The following is a 12500-nucleotide window of genomic DNA, read 5'->3' as shown; positions in this document are numbered from 1 at the left end:
GTTGGGGGGGGGGGTTGGGGGATGGGGGGGGGGGGGGGGGGGGAGGGGATGGAGGATGGCGGCGGCGGCGGCAGCGGTAGTGGCGGGAAGACAGCAGGAGTTTGGCGTGAAATGTCCCTTTAACCTCCACGTTTAAAGCACTTTGGGACCAAGCAAAGCACCAGCGGTACGTCCATGGCAATCTGCAATCGGAGTTAAGAAGATCAGCATATTTCCCTAGGATTTCCCTCCATCCCTCCCTCCACCAACATCATCATCATCATCATCCTACTCCTCCCCTCGTCCCACCAGCCGGCCCTGCCTCCCTCCTGCCCAATCCCCTGCCCATCAGGGCCCCTGCTGTCCCCTTCCCGGGCACTAGAGGGCTGTGACAGCTGTGGTGATTTAGCAGCAATCCAGTTAGAGTGCTGCTGTAATATTGAGGTTGGATGCTAGATTAAAGGCCCACAGACAATTAGAAAAAAAGCTTGCGCGGTGCTACAATGCTGAGGGGGTGCACGCCGTTGTGCCTCTCTATAGTGGACCCTGAATTCGATCATACTTTTTCACCTTATTTGATCATTTAATTTATTTTTAATCAATAATCACACAAAAAGAGTCTAGTCGCTAATAGACAATAGAATTCACAACAGGAACAAACTAACCAGAATTGTTAAAATGGCAATGAAATGAAAATGATTGGGCGACCCCAAAAAACACCAGATATTTTATACAGCACTGCAGTACAAAGAAAAACCATGAGTATATTAGATGATGACACCCACCCCCTCCATTCTGAATTTGAACTGCGTCCCTCAGGGGCGGCGCTATAGAGCACATATGACAAGGAAAAAAATATACAAAGACGAAAGGATGATGAAAGGGAGGTGTAGACTAGAGTGCCTTGAACGGGCTGGAACTGTTGCTGGCTGCCTTGTACCTGATGTGTATACTGTATGTGATGTGTCAGGGGGTATACATGTGATGTGTCAATCTGGTGGACATGCCTACTCAATGGAGTGAATGTGCTTGTTATGTATCCTATGTGTTTTTATTCAGTGAGACCAAAGACAATTTTCATGGTGACATGACAAATAAAATCTATTCTATTCTATTCTATTCTATTCTATTCATCCAAAGCCATGTAGAGTGGTACGCGATGGTGCTACGCCCCTGGCCGTTCTCTGAGACGGATGAAACCATTGATTGTACGTGTGTGCGTATATCGAGCGAATATCTCTGGTGAACTGACCCCTCGGTGAACAGGCTGGGAAGGCTTAGAGCAGCGTGCACCTTTTCATAAACAGATGATTTCAGGATTTTTTTATTAGTAAAAATCGAAAATCATCAACGGTTGTAGAATCTAGACTTTTCTCTCTTGTGAACAGAGCCTGAGTTTCAATTAGGGAAGCTTTATGGTTTAAAACTTGATCACACTTTGCTAATAATTTCTTGTGACCTTGAAGACACGTTGAAAAAATTCAACACAGACAATGATGCAGCTTTGGAAACCTTTGTCCAATTAAACCTAGGCATTCCATTTATAATGTAATATGAATGGAAAGTGTAATAATGAGTCATTTTTACACACGCCATAACAATGGATTTACTTTAACCACATCGATATTCACAGACCCAGTAAGCATTATCACTCAGCTTCCTCTTGGTAATCATCTCAGTAGCCGAAACTCATGAATGAGTATGCTTTTGCACACTGTCTGTGTCCACCAGGGAGTTGCATGTGAATGTGTGTGAGAGAAAGAGAGAGAGAGAAAGAGAAAGAGAGAGAGAGAGAGAGAGAGAGAGAGAGAGAGAGAGAAAGAGAGAGAGAGAAAGAGAGAGCGAGAGCAATAGATAGAGAGAGAGGGGGAGAGAGAGAGAGGGAGAGAGAGCGCAATAGATTGAGAGAGAGAGAGAGAGAGAGAGAGAGAGAGAGAGAGAGAGAGAGAGAGAGAGAGAGAGAGAGAGGAAGAGAGAGAGAGGGTGTGCATGTTTGGACTGGATCAGCTGTTTTCCCAGACTTCCCTGTTGCTAATCCCTGTCGTTCGCCCATATTTCCCATCTCTCTCCCTCTCTCTCTTTGCCTTCATCTGGCTGGGATTACTCTGGATTAGACCCTCTCCCACAAGATGGCATGCATTCATTCATACATTCATCCAATCTGGGGTGAATCCAACCCACCACTCTTTCACAGCACATCCCAATGGGCCCATATCACAAGTTGGCAACAGCAGGCTAAATTAACTTTCTGTTCCTGTCATTTTAACATTTGGTCATTTCTGTTTGTTTTTTGCACTAATACACACAATGCACAGCCCAGGTCGGGGTAGTTGACTTATTAAAGGCGCGCTTCGGTCCTGTTTGATTGAAGATGGCTGTGATGATCTGGGATTATGTGCTGTGGTTCACCAAAGGACTACTCTTGACGTCATTCACATGGAGGGCTGTTCAGAGGTTCTCAGCTATAGTGACTTTAGCTATTACACCTGCAAGCAATCTTTTATGGGCAAGAAGCCCATAAAAGTGATTTTGGTGATTTTTGCCTTTTACCCTAGGCAAGGCAAGGCAACTTTATTTATATAGCACTTTTCATACACAAGGCAGACTCAAAGTGCTAAACATTGTCATACAATAAAATTAAATAATAGATAAGTAAAAAAAAGTAAAATATATAGAAAATAAAGGCAAAGTAAAAAAAAAAAAAAAAGTGAGAAAATAAAATACCCTCAACCCTAATATCTAATATCTAATATATGACTAAGGACATATCTTAGTCATATATAGTATATGCCCTGTCCTGTCCCAAGTATTGGGAAACTATTGTAAAGATATGTCTTGTTTAGATGTATTTATTAGCCCTGATATATTTGCTCTTGGCAAAGAGTCGGCAACCAGTACGACATTATTTTATCTTATTTGTTCATATTATACTCTATACATATTTTTTCTATTTTCTTGTCCTTTTAAGTAATCATTTATTATGTTGTCTTATATATTAGTGTGTGTGTGTGTGTGTGTGTGTGTGTGTGTGTGTGTGTGTGTGTGTGTGTGTATATACACATGTTTATGTATGATTGTTTATGATGTATGATGCCACTGCACTGTAGAGAGAGAGAGAGAGAGAGAGAGAGAGAGAGAGAGAGAGAGAGAGAGAGAGAGAGAGAGAGAGAGAGAGAGAGACAGACAGAGAGAGAGAGTGGGCATGTGTTGCATGCTGTTTATTCAGCTTTCATAAATAATATAGAGTGGGAAAAGGAGGAGAAAAAGGCGGGATACAAAAAGAGGTGGGTTCGATGATGGGGAAGGATGGGAGTCAACATAATCGGACTGATCGCTCGTCTCCGTCTTCATGCTTACATCTGAATATGAGCAACAGTAATAGTTGTTCTGTCTCGTCGTGTTTTAAGCATGAGCTCGGTGTGCAAGAGTTATAACAACACGGGCAAAGTGTTTGTAGAAGCGTTTACTTGCCCAAAACCGGACCTCAGTTCAAACGCAGTTTACTGTTGCGGCTTCAACGACAGCAAGTACTGCTGTGACGACCCCAACAGCTTCTTCCCCTACGAGTATGCCTACATGTGGTGGCTGAGGTAAGAACAACCATACAACTACATCAAGAACCAAACAAAACCAGGGCGGGTCTTGTAAAGATATTCAAACCAGCGCTAGGATGTTATGTGTGATAAAATGTGTTTTGTTTTTTTATCAGACATTTTTTATTCGAGTATTCTTGATCTTATGTGTGTTTTTTTATGAAGCCTATAATTGCCCATTAATTATTCATAGCCAATTAGTTAGGCGTAGGCGTAGCCTATCGATTAAGCCAATTAAATAAAAGGAACAGGACACAACTTAATACCCGCACAGGTTATACTCAAAACAAAATTATTAACAACAATTATTCAACATCAGCTAGATGCTAGAAGATAACATCAGTAACTTTCACACTGTGACAACACACACACCATATTCAAGCCTTCTCTTTAGTTGAAAACACTGTAAATACTATAAATTACTTACATTCATGCTTAGAAAAAATAGATGTTTGGCAAGACTGCTTGGAGTTTAAAGTTTTTCACAATTGCTTAAACACATTTCCTGATAGACTACCTCACTTTCTGAAAACCCTAAACACAAATTTCAAAACTCACACACAAAATGCAAAATCCTACACTTGCAAAAGCACACTTTGCCCTCAAAACAGTGTTAACTCTTCACTAAATGGTATTTTCTTTTCAAATGACAAACACATACATCATTTGAGTAGACATTTCTAATCACCCATTGATCACTGGTGTGCAGAATGGAAAACACTATAGTATGAACGGAAAACACTATATGAATGCTTCATCAGTAGAATTATGCTTTTGCATGTTGAGTCAAAACGGACAGTTACATGTATATAGTATGTTTTATCTTTATTCTAATAGTTTTTTATTATATTTTATTTCAAATTGTTACATTTTATTTGTATACTCTTGTTTCGCACTCTCCTTTCCCACTGTACTGCTGGTCACTGTGAATTTCTCCTAAGGGGGATTAATAAAGGACTATCTAATCTAATCTAATCTAAAAAAAAAGTTACACTGTCACCTGTTGGGTGTAAAATATTACCATCTAATGTTTTTAGGTACACTTAAATAGAAAACAACATACAATACTTTACAGTAACAACAAATACTGTATTTGTATCCAAAATGTGCAGTCTACTATAAATCACAGCAAACAGGATGAAAACGGGATGAAATTAAAGAGATAACAGAAAATGCGCAATACTGTAAACAAAACATCTGAATGAATGAATGAATTATTGAATGAATGCATTTTTATTGGTCGTAACCAAAGGGTAGGGCAGAAGCTTCAGCTTATATCAAGCCCCCCCTTCTCACATTTTTAAGAGTAACAAACAAATGTCATACATACAGTGTGTTTGCATATTACCTACATAAATACATACACGTACACATACCCATAAGAGTCAATACTTATATCCAGTACATTTCCACCATAAGATGGATAATATCCTAAATAATGATCATGATGATGTTCATCATCATCACCATTATCAACATTCTCATAGAGTGATACTACTCAATGTCTGTACTTTAGTGTCATGTCTTTCTTCTGTGACCCTTCTATAGCAAATTGCAGATTGCTAATTGCACAACAGCCTTTGGAGTTTAGAAATGTGATTGGCAGTGTGTTCTGTGTGAACACCAAGAGAGGGAATTCAGGAAGAGTGTGCAAGATATAGAGAATTGTGTGTAGTGTTGTGAAAAATGTGTGGTTTGGAATGGGAATCTGAGCCTAAAGCAGAAAATGTGCTTGGAGTTCAGCAGAATTGGTTTTGCAGTTGGTACATGAGTTTCAGGTTTTGTATTGATGTAACCCTCTCTAACTAAATTCCCAAACGTGTCATCTTGGATAATCATCAGAATAATTAATTGTGCCCGGGTACCGTTAAAAGCAGCAATTAAAACATGTTAGACGTTAAAGTGTTAATCATCAGTACATGTATTGCAGCAGAGAGCAGAAAGTTAAAAGATGTACACATTATATAAATGCAAAAAAACAAATAAAGTAGTATTGTAGTAAGTATTGTCAGTTCACAGCATTTTTAGCTGATGATGCTAACATAATTAGCATTTCATGCAATATGCCTAAATATGTTCACAATAGCATGCCATCATTCACTGACAACCCAATGTGGCCTCCGAATATATATAGCCTATTTCATGAAAGGCACCATATACCATAAATATATATGCTATACATTTTGCCCTTTTCCTCTGACTTTAATTTGAATAAGGACGGTTTTGTTTAGCTATCAAGTTTAAACTGGTTTAGTAAAGGGTGTGTCCAGGTAAGGGTTTCGGTCAAGCTCAAGGTAAGGCCCCCAGGGGTCAAGAAATGCATCATAGGAAACAAACAACTGAGAAACACGTCTTCTTCTTCCCCGTTCCTTCTTTCCTGCAACTATGTTCCAGTGTAGGGGCGCTCATAGGTCTGTCCATTGCGGCGGTGGTGCTGCTGGCCTTCATCATCACTCTGTGTGTCCTGTGCTACCTCTTCATGTCTACTAAACCCAGAGGCTTGGACAGCGGCCTCCATCTTAGAACAACAGGTACGCACAGCAGGACAGCACATGTTAGGTTTCACTTCTGATCTTGGCGAAATGTTGTGGGCATCAGATGTCATGGCAACCCAAGATAATCCACTAGATAACCCAAGATAATTCCACAACAAACTTCTGATATTTTATTTGACAAAACTCTATCAAGCACTGTTGGGGTGACTCAAAAAAATCAAAAAAACATTTTGAGATTGTATTGTATAACTATCGGAATAGTAATAGGAAAATGTCAGGTGGAAATTAAGTAATTAACTCTAAAGTGCACTTCATTGTGTTTTAAATTTTATGATGAAAGATTTTTCCTTGGCCTATTTCCTGTTTAGTTTAGCTTTGTTGTTAGTCTTACTCAAAATAAACTGTTGTGACAATTATATTCTATATTTATTCAACTCGTGTCAAGGTTAATCCGTCTTCAAGAAAAATAACAAAAAATAACAGGATTGAAAAACTATTCAACACAATTATTATATTAATTTTAACTAATATTTTCCTGCTATTTTTTTTTTTTTTTACAGTTTCTTCCATTGTCTTGGTGTCTCTTTTTGAGAACTGTCCAAAAAAAGAGTGTTTAACTGTATCTTCCTGCTTTAATCAAACCGTCCCCTAGCCCCAGTCTCCAGACCCCATGACTCCAGTCCCCAGGACTCCAGCCAGCCGGTAGCCCCTGCCGGACCCCAGGGGCTGCGGAGACACTTTGTGAGGGGGAAGCTGGACTGTGAGAACCAGCCCCCCGAGCCGGAGCGCTTGTTCCAACGATGCTTCATGGCCACAGTCGCGACCATCAACGTGGAGCGACCTGCATAGCTGGGCTGGGTTGTATTTCCCCCGTTCCAAGCAGTGCCAAAAGGATTTCTCATCACAAATGGACTTTTTACCATTTTGATAACCTTTATAATTTGTAGCTGATCTGTGTTTCATAATGTAATATATATCTGCGAACTGCCAAATCATCAGCTCCAAGTTGTTTTCATGGTCTGCATAAATTAACCACAAAATGTGGCAGGAAAAATGTAGCTGCGACATGTAGTTCTGGGACAGATGCAGAGTTGCACAAGCTATACGGTGAAATATAATCCCACTGCGTACCTCTGGGAACTATTAACACCGTAGTATAAATATAAAATATAAACCAATTGTTAATGTAGGCCCAATTAACATATTTTTTATGAGACACCCACACCTGGTTTCTAACATGGAACGTGGGAAAGATATCGGAATAATTTATCATATTAAATGTTTTATCATAACAATATGAGTGAAAGATAAACTCATATTTCTCAATTGCAAGAATTTCGAAGTGTGACTGACTTTAGCCCACTAATTCCATTAGAGTATTGCGTGCCGTCAATATGGGCAGGTGGGGTGGCGAACTACTTGCAAAAGCTTGCTCCCAAAAAAATAGTTTGTAAATCATTGCTCCAAGTCTATTTTTAATAATGTGATTGTCACATTAATTATCTATAGTTTCTGTAGGCTTTCCGACTATTTTTTGTCTGTTGACATCACATTTTGGATGATGGTGGGCGGCGATTCAAGCTGAGTTTAACGTCTCATGCAATGTTGTGGCAGGGCAGCTCAACGATTGCGTTCCTCCGTATATTTATCACATCACCCTGCAGGCTTCAATAAGGATTTCAATCCGCGCTAACAGTGGATCCCCCGTTCCCCCCCTTGTCCGTTCCATTTGGGAGGTGCAGAGGTGAACTGTCCCCCGCGCCCCCTCCCCTAACCCCTTCTCACACAGCTTCTGTCTGTGCACGGCACCTCCTCAGCAAGCAGGGGCGCCTGCAGCCTGCAGCCCATACAGCGATATGCTAGATAATAGAAAACTGCTTCGCGGCGCGGATGATTTTTTCTCGTACCGCCCCCAGTGTCATGAAATAAGCTTCGCCCGTGCCTAAAACCGCCACAGAGTGATGTTGAAGATAACTTTTTAAATTAAGTATTTGTGCTTTCGGTGTTGTTGGAGAAACTTTCCGCTACTGTTATGGAAATGTTTGTTTATTATGAGGAGTCAAAGATATTTAACTGAAGTAGTTTGTTTGTACAGATATTGTCAGAAGCAGAAACCCACCCTATGTTAGAGAAACGGTAGTGATTGGCCTGACCCAGGCCAGGTCTGCTGGATATCTGTATAGAAGGAAGGGCCGGGCTCAAATGCAAGGGGAAATAAAACATGAGCTTGCAACTTCGTCTGGTTCCCAGGTCTGCAGAATCTGCAGGCTCCTCGCCACAATGTCGTGGACTATAAAGGAAGGATTTGCAAGGTTGTTTTCATCCTACTCTTATTTTGAGACATAGTGCCATTGGTTTGATGCCATGTTTGTTTTATCTATTCAGTGAAAAAAGTTAAAGACCGGGTAAACCAAATTCAGTATTTTTCTTCTTATCATATTAATTAGGCCTTAAATGTGTCCCTCAAAACATGTAAAAAATATTTTTCCCATTCATCATTTCCTTGAGGAGCTAGGCCTCAGAGAATGTTCTGTGTGCAGGTTTAAAATGGGCGGGTCTACATCGAAGACCGCTTTACGTAAAGCGGTCTTCGATGTAGACCCGCCCCCTGCTGCCCTCTAGGTATAAATACATTAACCGCGCACTAGCATTCTGTGGTTTCACCCGTCTATGGTTTTACCGCTCACGAGTCTGGTTTGAATTGTCAGTTTGCAGCTAGCTTGCCCGTTATGCCTCTTCAACCTCGTTGGTGCATCTTCCCTGGATGCCACAGTGGGAAACGTAACGTTAACGGTTCGTTTACTTTATTTAAGTTTCCGACCGAAGACGGTCTCTCTCCGGTGATGGGCGTGGTTTCCTGGCCTGCAGCGCACACGCCCCCACCGTCCTGAGCCAGGGATTACTGCTCATTTTTCATCAACTTTGAAGCATAATTTTATATACTTCGCGATTTTTTTAGTCCTTCAAATTTGGCAGGGTGGTTAATAATATATTTTCCTGTGGTATTATAAACTCAAAACCCATAATTATTCTTGGTTTACCCGGTCTTTAAATATTTAATGTGACCAATGAGCTGTTATTATCTGTATTAATTTATGTCTGAATAAATTACATTGTACTTAGTGCAGCATTAACACATTTATTATGGTATAACACTACAACATAAGACATATTTTATGTCGATTTGATTTGTTTATTGTTTTTATTTTAGTTTAATTGATTGTCAATCTCACCACACCTGTACATATCTCTAAGAAAGATTCCCGACCCCCTAACTTATATGTATTCACTGTTTAACCCTCCTTGGTCCTTAATGACCTTGCTCTGTATTCACTGCCTAACCCTCCTTTATGCCCTACCTGCCCATACCTGTTCATATCTGAATTGGTGAGTCGTTATAAAGTGCCTAAAAATATATCATTAAATCTTTGAGGAATTGTTTATTCTAAAAAGAACTCCACATTAATTCTACAAAACGGAAGACGTTTATTTTGCTTCTTAACAAAATGGCTTCCAATGAAAAAAGTTACAAATATGGAATACCTCTGATGATGGGGGAACTTTGGACAACATGGAGGTGTGAAAACGTTTAACAGTGCTCATAAAACGTAGGGGGAAGTTAAATTGAATCCCAGAGTAAACTTCTATATTCAACTAGTGGATCAAATAGCATTATATACCGTGTGTGCACTAACTACAATATTGGGGGAGGTTTAAACATCTGACAAGAAAGAAAGGAAAATGACTGCCAAGAAGCCTCACCCTGATATTTACGGTTACAGTGGATTGCACTTGGCAAGGACGGGAATAAAGGTTGAACAATGTTGGTTGATTTAAAGCTCTTCTTTCTTCTTTAAAATGATCGCTCGCACCAAATCGGCCACTTTAGGTTTGATGTCTTTGACGGATACGCCGGGGCCCCATGCATCCAGTACTTTCCCGCTCACGTCGATGAGATACTTCCAGAAGTTCCAGTCTGGCTCCTTCCCTGAAGACTCTGAGAGACGATGAGAAGAACCGTGAGATGTTTCAAATGATTAAATTGATGAATAGAGAGATAGAGAGAGAGATGAAGAGAGAGAAAGACAGACAGATTGATAGATCAACTGCTTTGACAATGTAAAGGTTTTGTTTTCCATGCCAACAAAGCTCTTAGATTGAGTAGACAGACAGACAGACAGATACTCTTTTCATCTCGGTTGGATCACTTGGAAGTATTGTTAGACTCTGCTGTTAGTACTGTTGTTAAAGCTAATTTGCCTACATTGCTATATTGACATATCCTTTTAATTTCCTAAAGCAAAATATTTTTCTCATATTCTACAGCTAATATTTGATTCTTTCAATCCTAAATATGAGGTCATGTTGATGAACAAGTACTTTAAGATTTTATTAACATCATTCACTTTGCCCTAATACTTTATCCACAGCGTATATATACGCCCTCCCACTCGGGAACTTCTTCGACTACTCACCGGCCAGGTACTTGTAGACGTTGTTGGCTCCCGTTCCAACCACTGCAATTTTACTAAAGAGGGGAAAAGACACTCCGTAGACCCTGCGCACAAAGCTGTCGATTTCCTTGTCACTGCCGGGTTCCTGCTGGCCGAACTGGTTGCAGGGGAAGGCGAGTACGTTGAAGTGGTACGGCCCGTAGTCCTTCTGCAGCTGCTGCAGGTCCCGGTAGTGCTCCTCCGTGAAGCCACAGTCGCTGGCCACGTTCACCACCAGGGACACCTGTCGTCACAGTAACCGTCTCACTGTCACACTGTTACAACCCACACCGGCCACGTCCACCCACCAGGGACACACCTGTCGTCATGGTAACCGTCACACCGTTACACTGTCAGACTGTTACAACCCTCACCGGCCACATCCACCCACCAGGGACACACCTGTCATCATGGCAACACTGGCACAGTCACCCCCCGGACACCCGTGTGGCCATAGTAACCATTACACTCGCAACACCACCAGAGGCACGTGTCGTCGTGGCAACCGTTGCACACTCACCAACAGGTGAGTCATAGCAACCAGTACATCACTGTTAGGCCAAGTAAATACACCATCATCATCATCATCATTCATCAAATCATCCTTCTATCCACGCATCTATAAAACCATCAATCCATCCATCTATCTTTACAACTAAACTAAGCTCGATCATCAACAGTCAACGTGATCAAACGTTTCGCTCCAACCATTGCTGGGGGTTAATGGGGCGTGAATATCTAAAAGGATGTTTTTTATGTCATATGACCCATACAATCATACAATACCCATACAATACATCTTGGGAGGTTTTTCCAGCACCGCCCCCCAACCTAGCACCCAGCAGGAGAGTGGATGGTAAACTGCTGCTGGGAGATTATATCTCACTGGATGGCTTATCTCCCCACCCAGTGCACCTCTGACCTTGCAATCCACAGCAACCCAGACCCTGTCAGACCCTCCCCTCCTCTCTGCATGTAGCACGGCCCAGCACCACACAGCGCTATGGCGATGTAACAACGTAAATAACCATCCCCTCTATCGAGAGAAATAATTATAAGTGTGATTACCATGTATGTTCTCTATTCACTTCTGTGTTTATACCGACTGTACCAATTGTATGCTGTGTTATAGGTTATATGCATGCTAGTACCTAATATGTACGTGTTGAATGTCTTTGATCATCGGCGTCTATATGAATTTTTGTAATTACGCATACATCGTTTTTTTTAAGACTACTTGATTACTGGCAATAAGTATTTATTCTTTGAACATTGTAGACAGTGTCGGTGGTTAAGGGCACGAATATTAGCTAACGAGGACACCTAGTGGCGTGATGAAGTAATCACAAGTATCGAATAAATCAACATAACAGACCAGGAGGCAGCGACACAAAATTCCACTCTAATTAGGCTTGGAGATGATTACTAACGGCATGTGTGGATGATGAGAATGCAATAGTAATCTATCAAGCTGTGAATTAGTTTTAAATCAAGCCGTGTCCAGCCCTAGGGCTATCGGCGGTTTGCCACGTAGACTCCTGATGAAGGATACGCTACACAATCAAGGAGACCTCAGGGTGATGTAAACCGGGTTGACTACTGTAACCGGCACAGTACCCAAATTTACTTCGATTATACTCTGAATAAAACCAAACTATTCCTAAGTTCATAGATATACATTCATTATGTTGACATGCAAGCCCACCGGTCCAAAACCCAGCTTCTGTTCTGATCTCCTTCCCAACTTACCGAACCCCGATATTTCTCCAGGGAGACTAGTCTGCCTCTGCTGTTAACTACTTTGAAAGTGTAAAAGTCTTTTTCTTTCGCCTCGATGAGGAGGAAAGAGGAAATTAACGCAGCAAGCGCGCCGAGAAGCATTGTGAAAAGTTAAGCACCAGCAGCAGTGAAGAAACTTTGCGGACGTCTGAAGTTCCCTG

The 12500-nt window shown here is 41.2% G+C and overlaps 2 protein-coding genes across 3 annotated transcripts; one reads left to right on the top strand and one right to left on the bottom strand.

Moving 5' to 3' along the window:
• Positions 1–3387: 3387 nt before the first annotated feature.
• Positions 3388–6916, top strand: LOC311353012 (protein shisa-like-2A; the record flags this gene model as incomplete). Of its 2 annotated transcripts, none has more annotated exons than XM_084472851.1 (3): positions 3388–3569; positions 5967–6103; positions 6726–6916. In XM_084472851.1, the coding sequence occupies 3 exons, from the start codon at positions 3388–3390 to the stop codon at positions 6914–6916; spliced, it is 510 nt and encodes a 169-aa protein (XP_084328977.1). The 2 variants fall into 2 exon arrangements, with proteins under 2 accessions (XP_084328977.1, XP_084328976.1); XM_084472850.1 differs by having other exon boundaries at positions 6720–6916.
• Positions 6917–9569: 2653 nt separating this feature from the next.
• Positions 9570–12486, bottom strand: gpx7 (glutathione peroxidase 7). Its single transcript, XM_084473012.1, has 3 exons — positions 12310–12486; positions 10543–10804; positions 9570–10064 (listed from the first exon to the last, which is right to left on the bottom strand). Exons 1-3 carry the CDS (start codon positions 12439–12441, stop codon positions 9901–9903), a joined length of 558 nt encoding a protein of 185 aa, XP_084329138.1. The 5' UTR covers positions 12442–12486; the 3' UTR covers positions 9570–9900.
• Positions 12487–12500: the final 14 nt, after the last annotated feature.

Source organism: Micromesistius poutassou (genome assembly GCF_964030765.1).
Source record: "Micromesistius poutassou genome assembly, chromosome: 9".
Classification (NCBI taxonomy): Eukaryota; Metazoa; Chordata; class Actinopteri; order Gadiformes; family Gadidae; genus Micromesistius; species Micromesistius poutassou.
This window is presented reverse-complemented; position numbering and strand designations above follow the sequence as displayed.

Coding starts and splice junctions, on each gene's coding strand:
- gpx7 (XM_084473012.1), bottom strand. CDS start 12,441: ATGCTTCTCGGCGCGCTTGCTGCGTTAATTTCCTCTTTCCTCCTCATC. Junction 10,805..12,309: donor TGGAGAAATATCGGGGTTCG/GTAAGTTGGGAA, acceptor CTGTGACGACAG/GTGTCCCTGGTGGTGAACGT. Junction 10,065..10,542: donor CGTCTACAAGTACCTGGCCG/GTGAGTAGTCGA, acceptor ATCGTCTCTCAG/AGTCTTCAGGGAAGGAGCCA.